Source organism: Balaenoptera ricei, chromosome 19 (assembly GCF_028023285.1).
Source record: "Balaenoptera ricei isolate mBalRic1 chromosome 19, mBalRic1.hap2, whole genome shotgun sequence".
In the NCBI taxonomy this organism is placed as follows: domain Eukaryota; kingdom Metazoa; phylum Chordata; class Mammalia; order Artiodactyla; family Balaenopteridae; genus Balaenoptera; species Balaenoptera ricei.
The window spans coordinates 57,350,572-57,377,729 of record NC_082657.1 but is presented as its reverse complement, the minus strand read 5'-3'; the positions used below and the strand labels follow the sequence as shown (position 1 = coordinate 57,377,729).

At 43.2% G+C, this 27,158-nt stretch overlaps 1 protein-coding gene across 1 annotated transcript; it reads left to right on the top strand.

Annotated features, from left to right (window-relative positions):
• Positions 1–2,058: 2,058 nt before the first annotated feature.
• Positions 2,059–13,573, top strand: SDR42E1 (short chain dehydrogenase/reductase family 42E, member 1). Its single transcript, XM_059904199.1, has 3 exons — positions 2,059–2,149; positions 9,813–9,905; positions 10,476–13,573. The coding sequence occupies exons 2-3, from the start codon at positions 9,838–9,840 to the stop codon at positions 11,587–11,589; spliced, it is 1,182 nt and encodes a 393-aa protein (XP_059760182.1). The 5' UTR covers positions 2,059–2,149; positions 9,813–9,837; the 3' UTR covers positions 11,590–13,573.
• Positions 13,574–27,158: the final 13,585 nt, after the last annotated feature.

Genomic DNA, 27,158 nt, shown 5'->3' with positions numbered 1-27,158 from the left:
TACTACAATGAGCAGTGGGGATATACCAGTCAATCAAGTGGGTCTCTGTCCTCATAGAGCATTCACTCTAGTAACATACAAGATAACTTCAGCTAAGCTAAGTGCTTTGAAGTGATTGGCGAATTTCAAGGGTTGCAGGAGACCTACTTTAAACGGGCATGTTGGGGAAAGCCAAACTCTGCCTTCCCTTTCTACAGTGACCCTGGAGACCACATGTTGAGTATAATGGCGTAACAAAGGAAAGAAGGCTGGGTCCCTTGTGACTGTGTGCAGGGAAGCCACTCACTCCTTCTCTGAAGGCTAACTGGACTGTGATGAGAGTGAGAAGTAAACTTTTTTTTCATTAAACCACTGAGATGTCAGGGTTTATTTATTACAGAAGCTAGAACTGTTTACCATGAATACACAAATTGTTCAACTCTTTCTGAGATTCTAAAAGTTGCCCTTTTTCACTTAAATGAGCTAGAGCTATTCTCTACTACTTGAAACCCAAAGAACCCTAATGGATACACTTTCTGCGAGAATCTGATGAGCTAATAGGTATAAAGTATAAAGTGTTGGCCATCTGTGAGGAATTATAACAGTAAACTGATTTTTCTGAAATGTATCCACTTTCTGGATATATTATTAGGGAAAAAAAACTTAAAAAGCATTGACATATAAGCTCATACTGAGGTCAATTTCTTTCTCTGGTCATTTCTATCTTAGAGTTCTTATTCAGACCTTTACAAAATCAACTCACTAAATTGCAGTGGAAACTAAGGAAGTAATTATAAAGTTTATAATTTTCCCTTGAAACATAAGTGCTTAGATTTTAAAAGAGTCCTTGGTGGCATAATAATATTAACATTTAAACTTGCCACAATTCTTCTTATGGGCCATCAACATGCAGTAAATCTGGGCAACCCTTAGATGACCCTGAAATTCCCCAAAGGAAATCTATCTTACATACTGCATCCTTGGAGGAATCTTTTCTTCCTTGGTTACTGGTCTGAAGAGCATGTTGCTGGTCACCTAGCCCCCTCACTAGCCTTCCTCTTCTCCTCTTCTAATCTTTGTGCATCCAGGGCAGCCAGAGAAAAGCTGTTCCTTAAGACTACTTGGTACAACCATATCTCAGTCTCCTAAGACTTATGGCTGAAACCCAGTTGAGGACAAGACAGACAAACAGACAAGATCAGAGAGGCCAATGCTGGGGACTTAGCTTTCTTCACATGGCCTTCATTAATTTTTATATCCCAGGGCTTGAGGTTTTCCTTGTGACTTTGTGGTCCCAGTGAAAATTTAGCAGTAAATGACTTACTTCATATGAGCTTCTTTGAGTCTGCATGTGGCAAGAGAAGCATATGAAGTCAAACTCCCATCCTTTGAGCCACCAAAATGAAATCCTTCCCAGCCAGGGGTCAATTCATGTGTATGTGTGTGTGTGTGTGTGTGTGTGTGTGTGTGTGTGTACACAGCGCCTGCAACTTTCCATAGAACCAGACTCCTGACGAGGAGACAAAATATTGGCCTCTCCGGGAGACCTCTGAATGTGGATGCCAACATTCCTTTCTACATGGTTTTTAAGTCTTTGGTTCCTTCAGCAACAAAGGTTAGTCTTAGCATCTTTGCCTGCTCAGTGATCAGAAATGGAACTGTAAAATTAGGGAAAACATGGAAACTCAGAGATAGAGATTTTAAAAGATACATGCGGAGTGAATATTCAGGAGTCTGGAGAGCCTCATCCATCCACCCGTCCATTCATCCATACAAGCAATAACTGATTGAGCTGAGCCCCTCCTATTTATCAGGCACTGCCTGTGCTCAGCGTTGGGGGTACACAGAGACGGAGGTGGAAGTCTAAAGGCAGAAATTGGAGGTAGTTACACCAGTAGATGTGCCCTGAAAGGGCTCCCGCGAAGCTGGAACACATGGGTTGGACACGTCGGGGAGATTCATGGAGTGAACATGATGCACAGGTGACGGTGGACGAGAAACCTGCACATCATAGAGATGCCGAGACCTCCGCGCTTCCTAGAGAGGCCCGGAAGTGGAGCCAGGTGGCCGGTCTGACGGCTCCGGCGCCGAGCGCGGGCAGGGGCGATCGTGAGAGGCCTGGGTTGCCCGTCCTCGAGCAGACCCGGCGTCGCCGTCGTTTTCTGCCGCTGTGAGTGGGCCTGGGGAGGGAGGGCCGCTACTCCGCGGGGACCTGGGCCCGGACGGCGGGGGCGTTCAGGCTCGCACGCGCGTCGGGGCCCGCGGAGGGCGACCCTGCCCGTACCTGCGCCGGGTGGCAGCCCAGGTGGGACGAGCCCACTGGCTGCTGGTACGGGGCGCGGTCGTGAGTGATGATGACCTAAGTCCTCCCCTTTTTAGTTCTCTCGGATTCCAAGGAGCGGGGCTCAGCGTGGCTTTCTAGAATGTCGCGAAGGTCTCAAGCACAGGCTAGCTTCTGTTTCTCGTTTTCTTTTTTTTAAAGATATCCGGGCCCCAAGCTCAGAGCTTTCAACAAGCATCTGTATCGAGCTAGACTTGATTCACATTTTAAATTTTCATCGCACTTTGGGGGTAAAGATTACCTTCTCTTGATGACAAATGATTCTGGTTTTCCAGTTAAGTGGCCATGTAAGGTTACCATTTAAAATGAACGTATTTATTGTTAAAAGATAAGTAGTTTTAAATAAAACACAATAGGGAAGATATAGTATAAGATACCAGGTGTGACAGAAATTATGAACGTGGTAAGTGCACAACACTGCATTGTCCCAACCCAGCTGGGGACTCCTGCAGACCTGGCTTCAAGCCCTAGGTCCAGCTCAGCCACTGACACCCGCATAATTTGTGCACCAGTTTGTTTGTTTGTTTCTTTTTAAAAGATTTTTTCCAACTTTACTAGGACATAACTGACATATAACATTGTGTAATTTTAAGGTGTACAATGTGATGACTTGTTACGCCTATATATCGTGAAATAATAACCACAGTAAGGTTAGTTAACATCTCCATCACCTCACAGAATTACAGTTTTTTTGTGTGTATGGTGAAAACTTTAAAGATGTACTCTTTTAGCAACTTTCAAGCATGTAATACAGTATCTTTAAATATGGTCCCCACGCTGTATGTTAGATCCCCAGAACTTAATTCTGTCTTATAACTGGACGCTTAGACCCTTTGACCAACATTTCCTCATTTCTCCCATCCCGCAGCCCCTAGCAACCACCATTCTACTCCCTGTTTCTAGAGTTCAGCTTTTTTAAGATTCTTTGTATAAATGATACCATGCAGTATTTGTCTTTGACTTATTTCACTTAGCATAGTGCCCTCAAGGTCCATTTGTGTTGTCACTAATGGTAGGATTTCCTTCCCTTTTCAATGGCTGAATAATATTTCATTGTGTGTGTATATATATATGTATATATGTATATACATATATACACACACACCACATTTCCTTTATCCGTTCATCCACTAATGGGCACTTAGGTTGTTTCTGTGACTTAGCAATTGTGAATAATGCTGCAATGAATATGGGGGTGCAGATACCTTTTCCAGATAGTGATTTCATTTACTTTGGATATATTTATGGGTAGGCAAGTTTCTTAACCTCTAAGCCTTTTCCTCATATCTGAAAAGCTGAGGATAATAACTACCTCGGAAGATTGTCCTGAGGCTTCAGTGGTAAACCTTAAAGCACCTAGCCCATAATTACTAATAAATGCAGCCATAGTTGTTATTTTCACTTTAGCAAGGAGGAAACAGGATCAGAGAGGTTCAGTGACTTTGCCAGGGCCACACAGGGAATTGGTGGGAGAACCAAGTCTAGGACCCAGATTTTCTAATTTCTAACCTAGGAAGCTTAACCCTGCCTACGAACTCTACCTCATGGGAGGGGATGGGGCGCCTCCTGCCTCCCCTCTGGAAATTGGAAGGACCCCTATCAGGTTGCAGAATATGTTAGCTGTTAAAGCCCCTCCAGGACTCAGGTCAGCACTGACTTGGCTGCTTCAGGTCAGGGACTCTGCACAGCCCCGAGTGCTTGTTGTGGTTGAGGCGTAAGCTGTGGAGTCAGACGCACCTGGGTTCCAGTAGGTACAGCTCCCTGCTCCCCCATCTACTAGCTGCAGTAAATGGGACTAACCAATTAGGAGTCGCCTCAGAGGGTTGTTAGGAACATCAAGGGAAATGATTTGTGGAGAAGACCTAGCACGGTGCCTGGCGCACAGTAAGTGCTTAGTAATGACAGATGACAGTACCTTGATATGTTGAAGTGGCAGGCATGCTGACCTAGAGGGGAGGAAGCACAAGTGTAGTACTTGCAGGTACAGCAGAAAAGGGCATTTGAAAAGTTTGCAGAGCATTCACTGCATTTGGATTTACCGGGTGTGTGATCCACCAAATACTCCTCGTTCCTGCAGACATTCCTGGGGAAACGGCCTAGGCTTGTATGGAGTTTATGTGGTAGTTTGGGAAGCAGGTGGGAAATACCAATTATAAAATTATGTAATTACTTTTATCATAAGCATCATGAATAATTGCAAGGATCTTTTGTGCAACAAATATCTAGGCAAAAGGAGTTTGAGTGGGTAGCTGGACGAGAAGATAAGGTGATGAGAATTAGCTTCCCTGCCCACCGTCAGTTGTATTCAAAACTGTGTGTGCAAATACCACTGTTTGTCATGAGTATGTCAACTTTCCACTTAATGCTGTGCCCTTAGTTTTCTTCCCAAATGTGTTTGGCCTTTTAGGTTTTGCACCTCACATCCTTTTACCTGTATCAGGGTGACTCTCCTTATTGTTTCTAACTACTGCTTCATCTTTATGGCCTTGACTGCTTTGTATTAAACACAAATAACTTTCAGATCACATATGGAATTTGAACAGCACCATTTCTAAGCCCTCTAGTCTCAATATACTTTCCTGGTCTCAATACAGTAAGAACACAGTTACCTTTTGCCTCTGGTCAGTACTTGGGCAGTAATTTAAAACACACCATCAAAGGGTTAAACTACCTGGAGATATTTTTATCTTCCTTAAAGTAATACAGTAAACTTGTGTTTTTATGAAAGCCATCTTCAGTTCTGCTCTCTGTTCCGTACTCTAGTGGCGCCTAGGTTTGTATATTGCATTATAATACCAGAGAGTTAGTCGCATCGTCCTCTTGAACCCTGGGGATGAAGGAACTGTGTGCATAAGTTAAGGTTCTTATTACTGATCCTTCGCATTTAATTAGGTCTTTGTAAATCCGAAGTACTCCTAGTCATTTTTATGAGTTTCTTCTCATAATTTCCCTGTGAGATGTCAAGTTTATTACCCTCGTTCTATCTTAGTATTATCAAGGGGTCAGGCAGATTTTAAATTTCATTTTTTCTTGTTTGTAATTAAGATTCCTTTTTTTGGATCGTGTACTTAACCTTAACCTGTATCTGCTAAAATGATGGCTCAGATCAAATGTGACCCTCCCCCCCACCCAGAGGGAAGCAATTACTGAACAAAGCCACGTTTTGGAAGAGCCTTAAAGCACCTGAGATTATAAACACTGGTCTGAGTACCCAGCCCTAGAAGGAATCAGATGGAAACTAATAAAACAGAAGCCATGAAATATAAAAACTCAGGCAGCTGATTGAGAGAAGATTGTGTACACTGTCTTTCTCCCCGCTGGCTTAGTGTTCATGCGAATTTCTTTTGGTTGCCTGCAAAATGTGTTTGCTGCGATTTTTCTGTGCTCGTTGACGCAGGGAACCAGGAAAGGAGGAGGTGGCCTCTGGGTGATACTGTTCGTTAATGGCTGGTCATCTGCGAACGTTGCAGGCTTCTTTCATTGCTGTTTGTCTTGCGAAATTATTACGTTTTCCTTACTCGCCACCACGCGTCTGACCCTGCAGATCAGGTCAGTTACACAAGTTCTTGCCCCAGATCATTCTGGAACGAGTTGGAAGGTAATGAGGAGTAGCATGAATAGGCCTGACAGGTACTCTGAAGCGTTGATAATTTGAACTTGTACATTCCTGGCGTGATTAATGTGCACATGAGCCATGACTGACCTGTGGTCTTATGACTGGACTGGAATGTGCAATTTTAAAAAACAAAGGACAATGAAAGATTAGGAAGAATTTCTGTTGGAAACTTTTTAACTGGACTCTTGTTAAATGGAGGCCTTGTCCACTTTCTGATTTCCTTACAGAGGAATTCTTGTGGAGATGCTAAGAATATGTTAACCTTTTTTATCTGGCATCCTCTTAATGAAAACCCTGTTAACCAAACAGAGCATTTCTAAAACCCGTGTGTGCTGTTTTGGTTAATGACGTCACCTTCCTCAGACTTCACCTGGGCCCCGCCTGCTGCCGCCTCCTCATCCTAATTTCAGTTGAGCACACTGGCATTTCACCCGCATCAGCCCTTGCCTAGACTCTTTCCTCCTCCAGGGAAAGCTTAATCTTTCACATGGACCAAAGTGAGCCCGATGTTCCGTAAACGTACAAAGACCCTCTGTTGTCTATAGCAGCGGTCCTCAACCTTTTTGGCACCAGGGACCAGTTTCGCGGAAGACAGTTTTTCCACAGATTGGGGGCCGGGGGCGGGGGCAATGGTTAAGGCGGTAATGCGAGCCATGGGGAGCGGCACATGAAGCTTCGCTTGCCCGCCCGCCGCTCACCTCCTGCCGTGTGGCCCGGTTCCTAACAGGCCATGGACCGGTACTGGTCCACAGTCCAGGGGTTGGCGACCCCTGGTCTATAGAATAGAGTTCAGGCTCCCCCGAAGGGGATGCCAAGCTGTCTCCAAGCCGACTCCAGCCATCTTTCCGCCCTAAATCACCAGTCACACACTTCGGCTTCAGTTTGCACGCCCCGTATCGGTTGCCCAACACAAGCCCACCCTGTTGCTCTTCTGTTCATGTGTGATGCCCCCTCAGCCTGTAGTAGCCCTCTGCCTAGCCTCAGCCTGCCTCCATCCTCCCGTTGTCTCTGGTCCGCTCTAGCGCCTACTCTTCAGTGAGGTCTTCTCGGACCTGCCCTTCAGAATCAATTTCTCCCATCTCCCCTCGACCTCGGTGCTCCCACGGCACCTGGTTTATACCAACGTTATTGCAGTAATCTTGGTTTCTCCTTTTTGCCATGTACTTTAGGTATTTGCAAAAGCTTCTCTCCTCCAGCATAAGCTCCAGAATGCAGGAATTCTGTCTCATTTTGCTTTATGTCATTTTCATGCCAGAACTTTTCTTTTTAAGAGATAAGTTAAATTAAAATGGCAACATTGATTGGCATACATAATAACGACTCTTAGACACTGCAGTGCCCTGCATAATTTGTGCCCATCATCATTTTACTAAATTGCATGTATTATTTCACAGTGTTCAAAATCATCCATAAGTTCAACAAATACTTGTTGAGTATCTACTGTCTCCGAGGTTCTGGTGGGAACACGCCAGTGAGAAAGGCTGAAGGTCTCGGTTCTCATGGCACCTATGTTCTGTTGGAAGGAGATCGGTAGTCAAAAAGTAAACAAATAAATTTAGATAGTGAAATGTGCAATGGAGAAAACAAAGCATTTAGATAATGGAGAGCTCTTCTAGAAGGGGTGATCAGAAACGCCTCTTTGCGTTGAGTAAATAGCACTTGAGCAGACCTAAATATTGAGAAAGATGCAGCCAGGCAAAGATCTGGTGCAGAGGTGGTTCACACAGAGGTGAAACAAGAAGTGTGTGTAGACCTCAGGGCACAGATGAGCTTGGCATCTTCAAAAAAAGGGAAAAGTTCAGGCGGCTGGAGGGTAGAGTACCAATGATGGAAGAGTGAGCTGAAGTCAGAGAAGGAGGTTGCCACCAGGTCGTGATGGTGACAGTAAGAAGTCTGGGTTGAAATGTCAGTGACTGACATCTTCTGTGTTTAGAAGCAGCATCTGTTAACAAAGTCATGTGATTACGTTAAATGATAGAATTGACTACAGCAAGTTTTATGGCTACTCCAAATCCAAGTGGGAGTGTTCTGCACTCAGAAAATAATAGAAACATAAAGTCACTGTTGGGTATATTAAAGGGATGCCGGGACGTTCATTCTTTACGGATTTTCTTGTAAGCACAACAATGGCAATTGCTTCGTCAAACCTTGAGACTCCGTCAGCCATCCTCCACATCATTTTGCTCAGTTTTCCTAATATTTCTCACTCTTCTGCATACCCTCAAGCCACTGAGACAGTCACTTGCTGAGTCTTGTCTTCAACTGTCACACCAACTGATTTCTGCATGAAGGATCTGATTAGCTTTCCTGGAACTCAGATCTCCTTAGTATAGTTTTCCAGAAGAACCCAACAAACTTTCTGTAACCCTGTGCTTTTGAGAGACCTAATCATGGTATGTGGGAATGTAAGAGAAAAATCAAATCCCCAGACTCTAGAGCTTGAAGAAAAGGAAATTCAAGAAGTGACATCCGTGGAGCGCCTGCACTATGTCAGGCATTTTTCATACACTATCCCATTCGGTCTCCATAAGCCTGTGAGCTTATCATTAGCTCCGCTTTTTAGATGCAGCAACAGGCACAGAGGGATGAGCTTGTCCAAGTAATAGGGCTCTTGGTTGCTAGCAGTCTCCCTGACTAACCCCACCACTGACTTGAGTGAGTGTGTATGTGTGTGTATGTATTCCCAATGCATTTGAGGACCTGCATGCCTCCTGTTCCATTTCTTCTGAAGTGGAAAGAGTTGAGTGGCGCACTTTTTGCTTGTTCTGTCTTGTTTTTGAGAGAAAGGGCTCTTGGAGCCTTGAGAAAATAATAAAAATATAAAATATAAAAATAATTATTATTTTAGCATAGAAGTGGAGGGAGGGAGAAGCAAGATCCCCATAGGTATTGAGCACATGCTGTACTTAGAAGATTTCGTGGGTGGGGGAACATGGTTTGCTACACAAAGGATGTTTTTGTCCCCCCCACCTTTTTCTTTTTACATATAGGGTTAATAAAACACCAGTATTTTTTTTAAATAAATTTATTTATTTATTTATTTATTTTTGGCTGCGTTGGGTCTTCGTTGCGGCACGCGGGCTTTCTCTAGTTGCGGCGAGCGGGGGCTACTCTTTCTTGCGGTGCACAGACTTCTCATTGCGGTGGCTTCTCTTGTTGCAGAGCACGGGCTCTAGGCTCACAGGCTTCAGTAGTTGTGGCTCACAGGCTCAGTAGTTGTGGCTCACGGGCTCAGTAGTTGTGGCACACGGGCTCAGTAGTTGTGGCGCATGGGCTCAGTTGCTCCACGGCATGTGGGATCTTCCCGGGCCAGGGCTTGAACCCACGTCCCCTGCATTGGCAGGAGGATTCTTAACCACGGCGCCACGAGGGAAGTCCCAAAACACCAGTATTAAACTGTGCTGTAGTGTGCTGTTTAAAAACAAAGATGTTGGAAATTGCTTTAAAGTTCTGTCCTGGATTTTTTTCTGGTGTGTGGGGAAAATGCCTCTCCCTACCAAATGTGAACGACTTCTTTTCAAAAAGACTCTAATGTTTTCCGAGGATTCAGAATAATGCCTTACATTTGGAGAGAGCTTTGTGGTTTTCAAAGCTCTCCCATGTACGTTATCTTATTTAACCTTCACATTGACCTTGCCAGGCAGTCAGGGCAGATATTCCTGTTCCCATGATTCATAGGAAGAAATGTGAAGCCCAAGAAGTGAAAGGAGGGGGGTGGGGAGGAGTTGGTTAATGTCACAAAGCCATGACGGAACCCAGGTCTTAGCTTTTCTTTCTACTAGAGCGTATTGCCTTTTTGTTTTTGTTAACCCCAAATGAGGGACAATCACATTCACATCTGGATCAGTAACAGTGATGCATACTACTTTCTTACAGGTCCAGTTACCTTTGACTGCCATATATGGATTCCCAAAAATCTCTGAAGGAGACAGTCCTCGTTACGGGAGGAGGTGGCTATTTTGGCTTCCGGTCAGTGCATCTGCAAAATATGTCCATGGAATTATTTTACTGGTAGTTGCTGGGAAAAGTATAGCTTTCGACTCACACTAATGCAGTGTAGACTCTTACTTGTTTGTATAGTGTTAAACCAGGAATGGACCGTGCTGCCCATGGCTCAGATACTGAAATGGAGAACTACAGGTACATTCTGCTTTAAGAAAAATTCTATGTAAAGCCATTGAATTCGGGAGGGGAGATATGCACACCACCGAAAACAATTTAACATAATCGCTGTTTTTTCACAATTACATTATCATTCATAAATATTCTGAAGAATAGATGGTGGGTCTTAGAATGAGGGGTGGGGGAATGTAACATGTAGACATCACCGTCTTTGAAGATAAAGCCTCTCTCATTTCAATTTAAGTAAATGTGAAGATTCTCATTTTTGAATATTTGCATAAGTAAGACTTGTATCAGTGAACATGTAAAGTGAGGAACTCAGGATAAGTCAAGAAGACTGGGAAAATTATTTTACACACTTTTCCTAGGCACAGCTTAATAGGGATTTGATCTAACTTTGACTCTTGCTTGTTTCAGCCTAGGCTGTGCCCTGAACCAGAAGGGAGTCCGTGTGATTCTGTTTGACATCAGCAGCCCTGCTCACGCCATTCCAGAAGGAATCAAGTTTATACACGGAGACATCCGCCACCTCTCTGACATAGAGAAAGCCTTCCAGGATGTGGATGTCGCTTGTGTGTTCCATATTGCCTCTTACGGTATGTCAGGGCGCGAGCAACTGAATCGAAACCTGATTGAAGAAGTGAACGTGGCGGGCACAGACAACATCCTCCAGGCTTGCAGGAGGCGAGGGGTGCCAAGGTTAGTTTACACTAGCACCTTCAATGTCATCTTCGGAGGTCAAGTTATCAGAAATGGAGATGAATCTCTGCCTTACCTACCTCTTCACCTCCATCCTGATCACTACTCTCGGACCAAATCTGTTGCAGAGGAGAAGGTGCTGGAGGCCAATGGTACAGCCCTGGAAAGGAGTGATGGGGTCTTGAGAACCTGTGCTCTGAGGTCTGCTGGCATCTATGGGCCTGGAGAACAAAGGCACCTCCCCAGGATAGTAAGCTACATTGAGAAGGGCCTGTTCAAGTTTGTGTATGGAGACCCCAAGAGTCTGGTTGAATTTGTCCATGTGGATAACTTGGTGCAGGCTCACATTCTGGCTTCAGTGGCCCTGAAAGCTGACAAGGGCCACATTGCCTCTGGGCAGCCCTACTTCATCTCAGATGGCAGACCTGTGAACAACTTTGAGTTCTTCCGGCCTTTGGTTGAGGGCCTGGGCTACAAGTTCCCATCCATCCGCCTGCCCTTGACTCTCATCTACTACTTTGCTTTCCTAACCGAGACGGCCCACTTCATTCTGGGTCGACTGTACAACTTTCAGCCCTTCCTCACCCGCACCGAAGTTTACAAAACCGGCGTCACACATTACTTTAGCCTAGAGAAAGCCAAGAAGGAGCTAGGTTATGAGGCTCAGCCATTTGACCTCCAGGAAGCAGTAGAATGGTTTAAAGCCCATGGTCATGGCAGAAGTCCTGGAAGGCGTGACTCTGAGTGTCTTGTTTGGGATGGGCTGTTGGTCGTACTCTTGGTTATAGCGGTTCTTGCATGGCTGCCGCTTTCTGTGATTCTGTCAGTGTGAAGGAGGAGCTAGAAATAAGGAGCTGATCACACTTGCTGAGATGGTTTTCAAGAAACACAGGTTTGGGACTTGGTGGTGCAGTGGTAAAGAATCCGCCTGCCAATGCAGGGGACTTGGGTTCAAGCCCTGGTCCAGGAAGATCCCACATGCCACGGAGCAACTAAGCCCGTGCGCCACAACTACTGAGCCTGCACTCTAGAGCCCTCGAGCCACAACTGCTGAGCCCACGTGCCACAACTACTGAAGTCCGTATGCCTAGAGTCCATGCTCTGCAACAGGAGAAGCCACCGCAGTGAGAACCCTGCACACTGCAACAAAGAGCAGCCCCCGTTCGCTGCAACTAGAGAAAGCCTGCGCGCAGCAACGAAGACCCAACGCAGCCAAAAATAAATAAATAAATTTATAAAAAAAAAAAAAAAGAAACACAGGTTTGAAAAATAGATAGACAGATAGATAGATACCTGGTGTCAGATTTTGGATCTCCAAATCGCTGCTTAAGAATAGATTCTTGGATTAAGTCTTCATTTCCTACCTCCTTGCACAAATCATGAAGCGAGAAATAGAAGCGAACGAGGGAAGAGATATGGGAACATATGTATATATATAACTGGTTCACTTTGTTATAAAGCAGAAACTAACACACCATTGTAAAGCAATTATACTCCAATAAAGATGTTAAAAAAAAAAAGTTTGAGATTTGGTTCCTTGGGTCCTTCTTCTTTCAATCAGTACAGTAGAAGTCATTCTGGAGCCATAGATCTAAACTTGCTTAGATGGGAAATGTCTTACTTGAATTTCTCAGAAGCCAAAAATGTACTTACTTCCGTTCCATACACTTGGCATCTGCTTCACGCGGGCTAAAACACACACTGATACGGGAACGGCAGAATGCTAACAGGCTTGAAAATGTGTGAAAAACACCAACTGGGCTACGTCCCTACCGCCCAAGCCTCTGAGGAGATGGTAGCCGTTGCAGGGGAGGCACTTGCTGTTCACGGCGTGCGTTTTGGGAATTAGCTTTTGCCCTTTGTGATATAAGGGTGTTATGCCTGTGTGACCACATGGTAATGTTGATGTTGACACAAATAGACCTTCCTCTTGCCTTGCAGGATTCTTTTGAGGGTTAAATTAGACAAGGCATATAAAGTGCCACTCAACACACTTAAGCCATTATTTTTATCAATACTGTTATTACGCATTCCTTGTGAGGGTTTTCTTCCTCAGGGTATTCTGTTTAGAGGGTGCTGTTGCGACTGACCTTTCTGGAATGCCTTTGTGGTGTGTCCTCAGAGTCTGTAACGAGCGTGTTTAAATATATTCAGTGTTTGTAAAGTTGTGGTCTCTGAGGAGAGATCGAAGTCTAGGAAACAGCTAAAAAGCTGATGATTCACGAGGATGTTCAAGCTAATGATGCCATTTGCAATTAAAAAATAAAGCATAACTCTCAAGTAGTAGACTGTTTTTCTTACTGGGAGAATTTCAGTTCTCTGAAGGCCACTTCCAGTGAGGAATGTTCTGAACGATGGCGGCATTGTCTGTCCACCCCGGGGACTGCTGTGGCACACGTTCAAGTTGCACTGTTGCATGGGAACCAAAGTGGAAAGAAGACCCAGAGTCTTTACCCATTCCATGATTCCAGCTATAGAAAGGACAGTATTCACACATCTTAAGAAGGACAGATGGCTGTGGAAAGTCATGTTAGAGTTGTCCTGAGAGTATTTGTAGGAGGAGGATGCTGGAGAAATAGGCCCTGGTGCCTGCCGCCTGGCTGTTTTGGGAAAAGTGCTCAACTTGATACCAGAAGACCTGCAACCATGAATATCTTGTGTGGCCTTAACCAAGTAGCTGAAGCCTCTGTAGGGCCTCAGTTGCCTCCTTTGGGAAATAGGAATGACTGTATTTGCCCTTTCTACACAGGGTTTGTTGTGCGCGTAAAATAAGACGCAACGAAAGTACTTCACAAATGTATAAATTGCAATGTGAATATGAGGTAGTGGTAGTGATTGTTTTTAGTAAAATATCTGTAGAGTCTTTTATATCATGAGATGCTTTTGCTTTTTAGTCTGAAGTTAAGTTGTCTTGAGTACCTACAGCATATGTAACACTCCAGGTGCTAAAGGGTAGGTTTCTCTGCCCTTTACAGACTTATGGTCCAGTAATGACATGGTGTGTCCATACGCAAAGGTGACTGAGAAACCAGGTAAGTACAGGAAAACATTGATCCGTTGTTATTGAGAGGTCTCACAGACTTTCAAAACATGTTTTTAATGAAGTCCTTCAAAAGAATGATAGACGTTTCTCAGTTTTCTTAAACCAGGTATAGTGAGCACGGGGAGGGGGAGGTGTTTCTTGTTTTGTTTTTGTTTTACGCAATCAAGGTGTCTAAATGAAATTCAGGATTGATAAGTGGGCTTTATTGTCATCTAGGTATGAGACCTTTGGCCTTTCTGCAACCTTTGACACAGTTGTCCGCTCTCTCCTTGAAACACAGTTCCTTTACTTTTCATGCACTTGAACTCTTTTGGCCTTTCTCCTTGTGTTAATTATTTATTGCTCCATAACAAATCAACCCAAGACATATCTTAAAATAACAAACATTACCTCTTAGTTTCTGTGGGTCAGGTATTTGCGCGTGGCCTACCTGGGTAAGCTTTTGCTTATGGTCTCATGAGGGTCACATGATGTCAGCTGGTGCTGCAGTCATCAGAAAGCTCGACTGAAGCTAGAGGATCCACTTCCAGGATCATCCCCGTGACTGTGGGCAGGAGACCTCAGTTCCTCACCACGTGAGCATCTCTGTTGGACTGCTTGAATGTCCTCCTGACACAGCAGCTGGCTTCCCCCAGAGCAGGTGATTCAAGAATGCAAGGTGGAAGCTGCAGTGTCTTTCATGACTTATCCTCAGAAGTCACACACTGCACTCCACAATATACACAGTTCCCACAGGTCAATCCTTTTCAGTGTGGGGGGGAGCTACCCAAAGGTATGACTACCAGAAGGAAGGGGAGTGTTGGGGGCCATCTTGGAGGCTGGCCTGCACCCTCTGACTCATCCTTCCTTTTCCAGGAAAGGTAGCCCATATTTACAGCTACATAGTTTTCTCAGCCTGCTTCCAACCAGTAGAATTTGGGGCGTCCAAAGGCCTCTTTGCCTTTTGTACTGTATCCCTGTTCAGTCCTAATTATTCTGAACACTATGTGTCTCCTCTGAGTCTTAACTGCAGTTCACTCCATTAGGCAAAAGCCACACCTACAAATTTCTTTGAGATACATTCTTCTCTACTTGGGTTTTCTGCTCAGACTGCTGAGGGACAAGTGCCCTTAAGCTTCTTAGAAGCCTTGCTGTTTGAACAGCCCTCTGAGGCACCGCCTTAGGTCTCTCTCAGGTCTTAAAAGATTTTAGCTACAACCTTGGTCGTGCACTGTCATTTCCATAATATATGGGCTACACAGGTTAGCCCTACTCCACATGGGAGGAGACTCAAGGACATGAATACCAGGAGGTGGGGATCGTTGGAGGCCATGTGGGAGTGTGCTACCACATTCCTGCATCTCACCAGTTTTCCCATCTCTTCCACACCAGTTTTACATGGTAGATTTCTTCAGTGCTCAGTACTAGGCCCTCTGCTAACACCAAAGTTCCTCCCTAAGTGATCTACTTCAAGCCCCTGGTGTTAATTTCCATCTCTATTCTAAATATATAGTACTAAATTTATAGTTCCGGCCCAGACCATTCTCAGCTCCACACCCACCCATCCAACCACCTCTGCATCTCCACCTGGATATTTCACAAGCACCTTTCAGTCAACATATCCAAAATGGAATTCACAATCCCTCCAAATTCTTACAGGGTTCCTTTCCTTAACAGATGTCACCAGTGTTGAGTTTCTCATGCCAGAAATCTGGGATAATCTTTGACCCCTGCCTCCCGTTAACTTGACACACCTAATCCACATTTAGCCCTTGATCTTACTTTCTGCTCGTGCCCAGTGTACAGGTGTTACTTCTCTCCCTTAGGCTCCAACAATAGCCTCTTTTCTCTTCCATCTGCATCCACTTCTGCATCCCTCTGATCCATTCTCCACATACCAAGCAGAGTGGTCCTATAAAGATGTAAATCTACGTCACTTCCCTGCTCAAAACTCTCTGTAGGTTTAGGTTGAGAATCGTCACTGTAACCCAAGAGACTCTGCCTGATCTGACCCCCGCCTACTGCTCCCTGCTCATCTCACACTGTGCTGCCTTCTCTGCCCAGCTACGCTGGCGTCTTGCAGGTTCCTAAGTTCCAAGCTTCTCAACACCCCCTGCCCCACTTATTGACCTTATAATGTTTATTTCATATCTCAGCTTAATTTTCTTCTGGAGGCCTTCCATGATCCTAACAATTTAGGCTTGGTCCTCCTGCTACAAGCTCTCATAACACCCTGCTTTTCTTTTATAGCCTTTATCACAACTGTAATAGATTGAGTAATCATTTGTGGAATGCCTGTAAACTCCACGAGGGCAGGAACTTCATCTTGCTTGCTATTGTACCCCTAATGCCTAGTACAGTACAGGAATTCAATAAGTATTTGTTGAATTAATGCTATTTTTCTTTCTAAGGGTCACTACCCCTTTCTGTCGCGTACATAACTTAACTGTTTCTAATCTCTTGAAGACTGGGAAAATATCCAACCTATTAGAATTGTGTGTTGACTAAGTCAAGACTAGATGAAGTCTAATAAATAAGTAATGTTATTCTCGATATGATATGGTGGCGCTCCCTCCATATCTGAGCCAAAACTGACCACTTTAAAGAACTCAATCTATTATCTGAAAGGCAACTGCTTTCCTTTCTAAGGTCAGCAGATACTGCAGTTGAGGAATTCCATTCTAGGGTTCCTGACTTCCCTCCCCTTTCCTCAAGCGTGGGTGGAATCCCTAAACTTGCATAGAGCCATGAAATGATGCCCACACTGTGTGTACGGAGGCTCTCCTAGACGCCTGGGCATAAGCCACCCAGCACTGCCACCCCAACCTCTGCTTCCAAGGAGTGGGTGGGCAGTTATGGTAAGCCTGTTGGAGGATCACACCGTGTGACAAAGACTCCTGTCATGGAACCCAAAGGTAATGCCAAAAGTGCCCATGTCTGCAAAAAGGAAGAGGGGCCTAGTACGCCTGTTCAAGTACTTGATTTCCTTGGTGCTGCTCCCGTCATGGGTGGCAGAGGGTGCCCTGTTAACGAATTGTAGCAGTTACCGAAGGGCCAAATGACTAATTCTGACACCAAATTACCTAGGCTATAGTATTTCTCAAGCCTACAGAGTAGGCCCAGGGATTCTTTTCAAGAGGTTTAATTTTCCTAAATCACTTAACACGGTGATTGTAAGAAAGCCAGTATTGCTTTGTCATAGATTTAATTGGTTTACTAACAATTCTTGGGGCAACTTCTACCTTGTATTCCTTCCAAATCTCCAGCAGTTCGCCTAGCCTTACAGATACGTTAGAAGAAAGAGCCTGCAGAATTCTACCCCCCTCCTCGCACCACCCTCAACCCAGCTGTGCACCCTGGAGCTAATGGCCCCCCTGTTAGCCGGCACTGGCAGCTCACACCAGCAGTTCGTGTCTTTTTAAAACTGCCACTGTTTGCTAGCATCCCTTGCTGTGGCACATGACACCCCACTCCCCTTTTCGAAGCGAGAAACCCATTTCCAGCCCTTCGGTAGGGCTGACCTCCACGTGCTAGGCCTGGCCAATCAGAAGGCTGTCATCCTTCTGACCGCAGTCATTGGGCCGAAGTGGGCCAATGAGCGTCCTCCTCTCAACTTTTCTCCGAGAGCCCTGGAGGGAAGCTCTCTTTGCGGAGGGTGCTTCTGTGTGGGTGGGTAGGCTTTGGGGCTGCCACGGACTGGCCTACCCCAAAGGAGAGACTGAATTCCGATAATGTTTGGGCTCCTGGCTCCCAGCTGTGAATTAAGTACAGCCGGACCAAGAAACGGAGAGAGAGGAGGTCCTTGAAGACGTCACTGCGGCTCTGCCACCCACCCGTGCCCAAGGCTAACTTCATCCTGGATCATGCTGTCATGTGAGTCTTAGTATATTTTGTTTTCTGCTTAGTCTTTTGAGTTGGGTTTTTCTCCATGAATTGGAAAAGGTCTTGGCTTACAGTCTCCACAGCCCACTCCTGGGCACAGGTGAACATACTCTGTGGTTTCCGAAGACACTCCATTCTCCTGTGTGCCCTCTTCCTTACAAAGGGGGCCTCTTTTAGCTCCTGGGGAACTGAACATTTGCTGGAGTTCTTCCAGAACGGAATAATTTCCTTTTCTAGAATCGTGTATGTTTGGGCTGGGCCCGTGTTGAAGTAGTCTTGTTCAACCTCTCTTGTTCTACGATAAGAAAATTATTTGACAAAGTAGTTTGTTCCTCGGAACTTTGGCGTCCTGCGAGCGCAGGGGCCGTGTCTGTTTTGTTGAGTTCTTTATTCAGAGAACATGTTCCTTCATCGATCCAATAAATGCTTGTTGATTGGCTGAATGCATTTATCAGCCAGGTGACCTCACCTAAGATTACGACTCTGATATCCCAGTTATTCCTTCCTTTAAACCTGTAGCTCCCACCCCTACCTGAAAATGAGAACACTGGAGGCCCAAGTTTAAAAATACAGACAGTATTCCATACAGTATTATTAACCACAGTCATCATGCTGTATATTAAATATAAGTCTCTAGATTTATTTCTGAGGCTCTCATGACATAAAAAGCTAACTACGCGAGGAGAAATGGTAATTAGCTTGACTGTAGTAATCATTTCACTTTGTATATGTATATCAAGTCATCATGTTTTACACCTTAAATATATACAATTTTCATTAAAAAAAAGAAAAGAAAATACAGGCTCCAGAGGAGTGATGTCATGCAGAATAGGAGAGTGGGAAGCTCTAGGGTCAGTCCTTTCACCAAAACAACCAATAAACTGGGTGGAAATGATCAGAACCAACAATTGCAGAACCCTTATGTATACTTTAACACACACACAAGAAAATATATATATGCATATAAATATGCAAAGTCTGAACTCTTCCCCTGGTGGTTCTGGTTCAGGTCTGTGTGTGTTGGGACTCTGCACTCCAGGTGTTTCTTATCTTCCAACAAGGAGGTGGAAAATGCTGCCAGATAACAAACACGTGCTCCCTTTGCAAGACGCTAAGTGAGCGGCTTCTGAATTCTCATTGCTCTTCCCCTTTCAGTGCTTTGCTACAGCAAGTGCTCAGCACACCTTTGCTGAATGAATGGAGGGGGAGATGGGGCTCACAAAAGGACCTTAGACTCAGGTGGCCTCCTGCGTCCTCTTTTCAACAACAGGCCCAGTTGTTTGTTGACTGACAAGCACGCTACTTCTCAGTGCTGACTCCTCCAGGCCACCTGGAACCTGCTTCCCTTGGCCAAAAGGCTCCTTTAGCAACCCATCCGGTTGGGCCTGGTTACCTGATCTTTTGGGCACAAAGTAACCATTTGCTATTGAAAATCTAACCAGAAATGGAGTCAACCAGACCATAGCTATCTCTAAGCTATGCAAATCCATAGGATGTTACCCTTCTGCATTTTAGAACTCCATGCACACCAGGGAAGATACTTCTGTTATTGAAATCAAGTAATTATGACGGAGGCAAAATCTAGCTCACTACCAAGAAATCACGTATAACAAAATGACCTGGGCAAGTGTCTTTCAGCCAACAAGGGGTTGATCTGCAGTAATTTGCAATGTTTATTTTTAACAGAGCTGGTTGAAGCATGCAAGTAATTAAAAAATTCTTCATTACTAATATGTCGAATTTTAATCCTGGCAAATATTCTAGGTGTATTATTTTTCTCCGGTCCTCCAGGGGAGCCTTATTACAGATCTAAAAGTAAAATACTTTCTTACCAATACATATTTTTAGATTTTGTTATGAGAATGAGTTGCCACGCGCTCGTAACCACCTCTAGGAGCTAGTGTCCTGAATAGCTAGTATGAAATGCTGCCCAGCTTTGAAGAGGAATTATTTGCTGTGTTGCTGGGGCAATTACAACACCCTCACTGAGTTGTGGTCATGCAACTTCTTCAGGGGATTTTTGCCTCTGGGCATGTTTATCACTGGGATAATGATGGATGTAATCCATCACCCTCATTAACTAAATTATTCAAAGAAGGTCATTCTTACTAGTTAATTGCTACTATTTGTTGAGCTATGACTATGTGTAAGACTCTATATTTCTTAAGCTCATTTAATTCTCTCAGTGCTTTAAGAAGTGGGCACTTTTTATCATCTCCAGTGTACATGTGAGGAAATGGAGCTCTAGGGAGGTGGAGTATTCTTGCCCAAGGTCACCCAAAGTCACTTGGCTAGGAAGTGGCAAAGCTTAATCCAGACACCAACTCTTTTTTTTTAAAATTGAAATATAGTTGATTTACAATGTTGTGTTAATTTCTGCTGTACAGCAAAGTGATTGAGTTATACATATATATATACATTCTTTTTCATATTCTTTTCCATTATAGTTTATCACAGGATATTGAATATAGTTCCCTGTGCTATACAGTAGGACGTTGTTGTTTATCCATACGCTATATAATAGCTTGCATCTGCTAATCCCAAACTACCATTCCTTTCTTCCCCTCCCCACCTCTCCCTTGGCAACCACAAGTCTGTTCTCTATGTCTGTGAATCTGTTTTTGTTTCATAGATATGGTTGTGTGCATTGTATTTTAGATTCCACATATAAGTGATATTGTATGGTATTTGTTTTTCTCTGTCTGACTTACTTCATTTAGTATGATAATCTCTAGGTCCATCCATGTTGCTGCAGATGGCATTATTTTATTCTTTTTGATGGCTGAGTAATATTCAATTTTATATATGTACTACATCTTCTTCATCCATTCATCTGTCGATGGACATTTAGGTTATTTCCGTGTTGTGGCTATTGTAAATAGTGCTGCTATGAACATAGGGGTGCATGTATCTATTTGAATTGTAGTTTTGTCTGGGTATATGCCCAGGAGTGAGATTGCTGGATCATATGGTAATTCTATTTTTATTTTTTTAAGGAGCCTCCATACTGTTCTCCATAGTGGCTGTATCAGTTTACATTCCCACCAACAGTGCAAGAGGGTTCCCTTTTCTCCACACCCTCTCCAGCATTTGTTGTTTGTAGATTTTTTTGATGATGGCCATTCTGACCGGTGTGAGGTGATACCTCATGGTAGTTTTGATTTGCACTTCTCTGATAATTAGTGATGCTGAGCATCTTTTCATGTGCCTCTTGGCCATCTGTATGTCTTCTTTGGAGAAATGTCTGTTTGGGTCTTCTGCCCATTTTTTGATTGGGTTGTTTGTTTTTTGATGTTGAGCTGCATGAGCTGTTTGTATATTTTGGAGATTAATGAGAGGGTATTTTTTAAGTTGCAGAGTAGATGACACCATGCTAGAGAAAAAATGGTAACCTATGCCTCTCTGCTTTAAATTTTGGTATATTTAAACACTTACAATTGTTGTTGAAACCGCACAGTTCAGATTGGGACTCGAACCCACAATCTTCTAACCGCACTCCTTTGGATGGGACTGGAATCCAGCCACACTTCAGGTGGGACTTGAACTCACAATCTCCCAGCAGAAACTGCACACCTGGTCACAGGACTTAATGAAGCTCAGGTTCTTTATGTCTCAGCACAGAAGGAATTCAGCGAGAGGAAAAGCACTAGGCAAGTAGATTATTAATATAGGACGTTTGTGAGAGATACAAAAGGGCAGGCGAAAGGGCTCTGCCTCGAGAATTAAGTGGGCTACATTTTTATAATCAAAGGAAAGTGGGGAAGGAGAGAAGACCACTTTCTTCCTCATTCTTTGAGTAGACATCAGGCTTGTATCACTAGCTCCTCCTTCACATCAGGCAGGAGAGTGTTTGACCCTGTAAGGTCAAACAGGACTGTCATGGCGCTATTCAAATCAGCAGAACGGTGGTAACATATACTAAAATATGTTAAATCATCTCAGGTCTCAGTATAACGAGGGTCTTCCGCTTTGGGATGTCACCTTTCCCTTATATTCCTGTCCTTGGTCCTAAGGATCATTATCTTGCTGAAATCGACCAGCAGGATGCAGGCCTCATTTTTTTCGCTTAATGACCTAGGGCATATCTTGTCCTTTTATTTAGGGCCTTATAGTTAAGCAAGCCTGCTTCCTTTCACGGTGTTCCGATAGTTTTCCTGAGCTATCATTAACTCACAGTGGTCTCCCAAAATTCCCTAAAGTTCCTTCTCTATCTGTACTCCCCTAGTGGGATTTCTAAAACTACCTGTGTAACTATCATACTCTATCCCTATCACTGTGTCTTGGTTTTAAAGCTGAAAATGTCAAGCTCTTAATTCTGTATGCAGAGTACTTCTTTTCAGTTTTAAAGTAACTATAAATAATTCATAAATGAATTTTCCTTATAAGAAGTTAAAACACTGCAGACGAGGCCGAAGAATCCTTTTACCAATGTGTCCCAAATTATGTATATGTCGGTATTGTATAGAAAATTAGGCTGTAGTGTTCATTACTATTTCCATACTATTCTACCTCACATTTTCTTCTGCTACTTGTGTTTCTCACTGAATTGTGCATCATGATGATCTACTGATAACAGTATATATTCCTTGTTTGCTGATGTAGGAGGTGTGCAGGTATATGAATATGGTGACTGTATGTCCCAGTTCTGACTATATGCCCAGGACAGTTGTGATTTTATGCCTTTAGTCCCATCCTAATTTTTAATACTGCCCCTTTTCACTCTCAAATGTGTCCCATTTTGTATAATGAATTATATGGTCACTCTCTATATAAGATACTACAGTTATAATAGAAAGGATTACATATTTTCCCATAATATCTGTATTACAAGTTGTAGTGAAGTGGTTTGGAGGGAAAAATAATCACTTTGAATGTGTACAGTAGAATCTAGTAGGAAATGCTAAATTCTGAGTATGCAGCAATATTCTACCAACACTGAAATATGGTTATAAAATTACCTAGCTAAACAAAATTTTATGTATGTGTTTATTGGCAATCCTTTAATGTTAACTGGCAGCAAAACACATTTACTGGTGGAAGAGAAGGTAATCTGGCATCTGATAGTGTGCGAGCAGACACTGGCAGTGTACTACACTGAATGCTGGGAACTAAAAAAAGTCATGATGTAAAATATATTTGAAGGAATTCCTCTACCGTGCATGCAAAATAAAGCAAATAAAAATTGACAAAGCCATGTAGCAAACTATAATACATTTGAATAAATTCCTCTGCCAGTAGCCATTGTTCATGTAAAAAACTATTTCAGTCAATATTGGTACAAATTATGCAGGACAATGAATACACTTGAAAGAATTCCAATATCAACCTTTTGATTGAAGTAAAATAAACTATTTCTCAGGATACCATAGTATTCAAGCAACAAGAAAAACATTTCAATTCAAATAGAACTTGGTATTTCAGTAAATACAGCAACCTAAGTCCAAAAGTATTTGTAAAATGCATTATAAATGTTTTACTTTTCATTTTTGCAAAATTTTAAAAGCCATCTGCGCTACCTGAGCGCCGGTAATTCTTCTTATAATTGGCCATCACCATGCTAGTAGTTGAGTCAATAATAGCCTCAAACAATGCATTGTCATTCTCAATATTATGGTTATTATTCTAGTAATCGCATTGCTGTGTCAAACTTGGGAACGCCTGGGCCAGCCCTATGGGAACAGGTGTTCAGGTGGAGCTGCCAGCCTGTGGCTCCCCAGGTGTGGGAAAAGCTCCTGTTCTGTGTGCACATCACAACTTCCCTAACTCGTGTCGCCACCAGCCTCTGGTTGTGCTTCGTCTAATCTCCCACCTCCCTGCCAGTCTCCCAAGGTCATCAGCATGACTCACCTGCCCCCAAGGGTGAAGTCTGAGTGCGGGGAGGTCTAACTCCTAGGGTGCCTTTCTGCTTCCCACCCTGGGCACACGTGCTGGGCTGCAACTTGGCTTGAAGGAGGAGACTAGGAGTGTGAGCTTGGTGGCCCCCAGCCTAGATCTTGCCTTTGTGATATTGGACCACAACATGTGTGACACTTTGTGATATGATGATGTTATGGAACATGTCATATTTATGACCATCATAAGGTAGTTATACCTAATTCTTTTAACAGCTGCTTAGTATCAGTGGTTTCTTCTCACACCCATTGTCCAGAACTGAGACCCACAGCGACCCATAGACCAGCACTGGAAGGTAGTGAGGGAGATGGGGTCTGGGTGGGGCTTGGGTTGGGTTGGCCACAGTGTTCGTCTGCCTCTGAAGTGGCTGCACAAGTTTACCCTCCCACCAGAGCTCCTAGTCCCTCACCCTAGTTTTCTCACATTTAAATTTTTGCCAATGTGATGAGTAAAAAATGATTTACCATTTTAAACAATTTACACTTCTGTGATTACTACTGAAGATAGTATCTCGTCAAATACTTGGGAGACCTTTGGATTTCCTCTTGTGTGAATTGCATGGTCACATTTTTCCCTCATCCTCTTTGTATGGGTTTGTAGGATATATTCAGAGTCATGTCTTTTATCACATAAGACATGGATAGGGCCAGGGGAGGACTAATTGGATGAACGTGGTCAAAACATACAAACGTCCAGTTATAAGGTAAAGAATTACTAGGTATGTAATGTACAGCACGATAAATAGAATTCACACTGCTGTACGTTGTATATGACAGTTGTTAAGTGAGCAAACCCTAAGAGTTCTCATCACAAGAGGAAATGTTTTTCTGTTTCTTTACTTTTGTACCTATATGACATGACAAATGTTCACTAAACTTGTGATAATCACTTCATGGTGTATGTAAATTGCATCATTATGCTGTATGTTAACCGTATCTCCGTAAAACTGGAAGAAAAAGAAGGCATGGACAGTATCTCTCTCCAGCACTTGCCTTTTAACCTTGTTTCAGTTGTCTTTTAAATTATATAGTACTTCTAATTTTGATATCAAATTAATGCATCTTTTTGGTTGTTTTTCTTTTGATATTTATATGTGAAAGTCTTTCACATTCAGAAGAAAAAATATCGAATATTTCTTATAATAATTTTAAAGTTCTGTTTTTTTACCCTGTTACCTTTATCTTGTATTTAGTTTTATAGACAATGGGAAGTAAGTTCCTAACTTGGTGTCTTCTAAATGAACAGTCACCTGGCTCACTATAATTGGATTACTCATCCTTCTACTAAATTCAAATTTGTTCTCTCCCTCCCCTTCTCTGTCTCTCACCCCCCTCCCTTCCTCTCTCTCCCTCTCCTCCTCCTCCCCTCCCCCCTCTCTCCCTCCCTTCTCCCTCATCCCCTCCCCTCCTCCCTTCCCTACCTCCTCCTTTGTTTCCCTTCCTCCCCCCTCCCCCTCCTTCTCCCTCCCCCTCCCACTTGTGTGTGTTTATACAAAAACCAAAATCAATCTTGAAGTGATATCTGCACTCCTGTGTTCATTGCAGCTTTATGCCCAATAGCCAAGATGTGGAAACAACCTAAATGTCCATAGACAGATGAATGGATAAAGAAAATAATGGTATATACATACAGTGGAATATTATTCAACCATAAAAAAGGAAATCCTGTCATATGTTACAACATGCATGTATCTTGAGGACATTATGCTAAGTTAAATAAGCCAATCACAGAGGACAAATATTGCATGATTCCACTTACATGAAGCATCTAAGGTAGTCAAACTCATTGAAACAGAAAATATTAGAATGGTGGTTGCCAGGGGCTGAGGGGAGGGGGAAATGGGGAGTTGTTGTTCAGTGGATTTAAAATTTTAGTCATGCAGGGCTTCCCTGGTGGCCCAGTGGTTAAGAATCTGCCTGCCAGTGCAGGGGACACAGGTTCGAACCCTGGTCCGGGAAGATCCCACATGCCGCGGAGCACCTAAGCCCGTGCACCATAACTACTGAGCCTGTGCTCTAGAGCCCGCAAGCCACACCTACTGATTCCGTGCACCATAACTACTGAAGCCCACGTGCTTAGAGCCCCTGCTCCGCAACAAGAGAAGCCACTGCAATGAGAAGCCCGCGAACCGCAACTAGAAAAGGCCCGCGTGCAGGATCAAAGACCCAACCCAGCCAAAAATAAATTAAAAAAAAAAAAAAAGTTTGTCATGCAAGATGCAAAATTTCTAGAGACCTACTGCACACCACTGTGCTCATTGTTAACAATAGTGTACACTTAGAAATTTAAGTAGGTACACCTCATGGTATCTATTGTTTAACATGGTTTTTCAAATATTCTTTTGTGTTAAAGTTTGGTAGAAGTTGTCCATAAAAATCATATGGAGTTGATGACCCCTGGAGGGCAGGTCTTTGGCCACTGTTTTTTCTTTGATTGTAACTGGATTGGTCTAGCTTCTAGTGATTCTTGGACATCTAATCTTTTTTTATTTTTTTTCCAAAGTGCAGAAAGCCATTCTTTTTTTTTTATTTATTTATTTATTTATTTATTTATTTATTTATTTATTTATTTATTTATTTATGGCTGTGTTGGGTCTTCGTTTCTTTGCGAGGGCTTTCTCTAGTTGTGGCAAGCAGGGGCCACTCTTCATCGCGGTGCGCGGGCCTCTCACTTTCGCGGCCTCTCTTGTTGCGGAGCACAGGCTCCAGACGCGCAGGCTCAGTAGTTGTGGCTCACGGGCCCAGTTGCTCTGCGGCATGTGGGATCTTCCCAGACCAGGGCTCGAACCCGTGTCCCCTGCATTAGCAGGCAGATTCTCAACCACTGCGCCACCAGGGAAGCCCTAATCATTTTTATTTTAACATAATACTGCCTAGTTTGTCTAGGCTCCCAAATGTTTATTAATAGAGTTGAGTATAGTCTTTTCCTTTCTTTTTTAATCTGTATAGTTATGCATGCTCTTTTTTCTCTCCTAGTACTGTTCAGTTGCACTTTCTTTGCTTTTTTCCTTAATTTATCTATTTTATTTATTATTTTAGTCTTTTTAAAAGGTCCATTTTATCAGTTTTATTAGATTGTAGTTTCTCTGCATCTTGAATTTCTTTTATATTAATTTCATTTTTTACTTTGGAGGTTTTTTCCTAGCTTCTAAGTTAAAAGTTTAGCTCATTTATTTTCACTTGTTTTGGAATAAACACACTTAAAGGTTTAATTTTTTTTTTTTTTGAGCAGAAGTTTTGTCCTTTCCCTTTAACCTAAAAATATTTTAGAAATAGGTTTTAAAGTTTTCAAGTGTAAGGACTTTGGGGGGATATCTTTACTTTGTGACTTCTTGTGGCAGTGAATTTGGACGTGTATTGGAGCAATTAAAATAGTTCTTCCTCTCCCAATCCCCAGCCCGTGTGGCTTGGTGTCCAGTGAACATTTATAAATGTGCCATGCTTGGACGAAACAAGTATCATCTGTGTACAAAGTTCAGTGTGTTTGTAGAAGCATATGTGTGCACTTGATCAAACTGTGACTTGCATTACTCAGAGGCTCTGTCTTTATTTTGTCTCCTTAAGCTATAGATTTCTGAGAGAGAACTCTGTCCCTCACTGTAATTA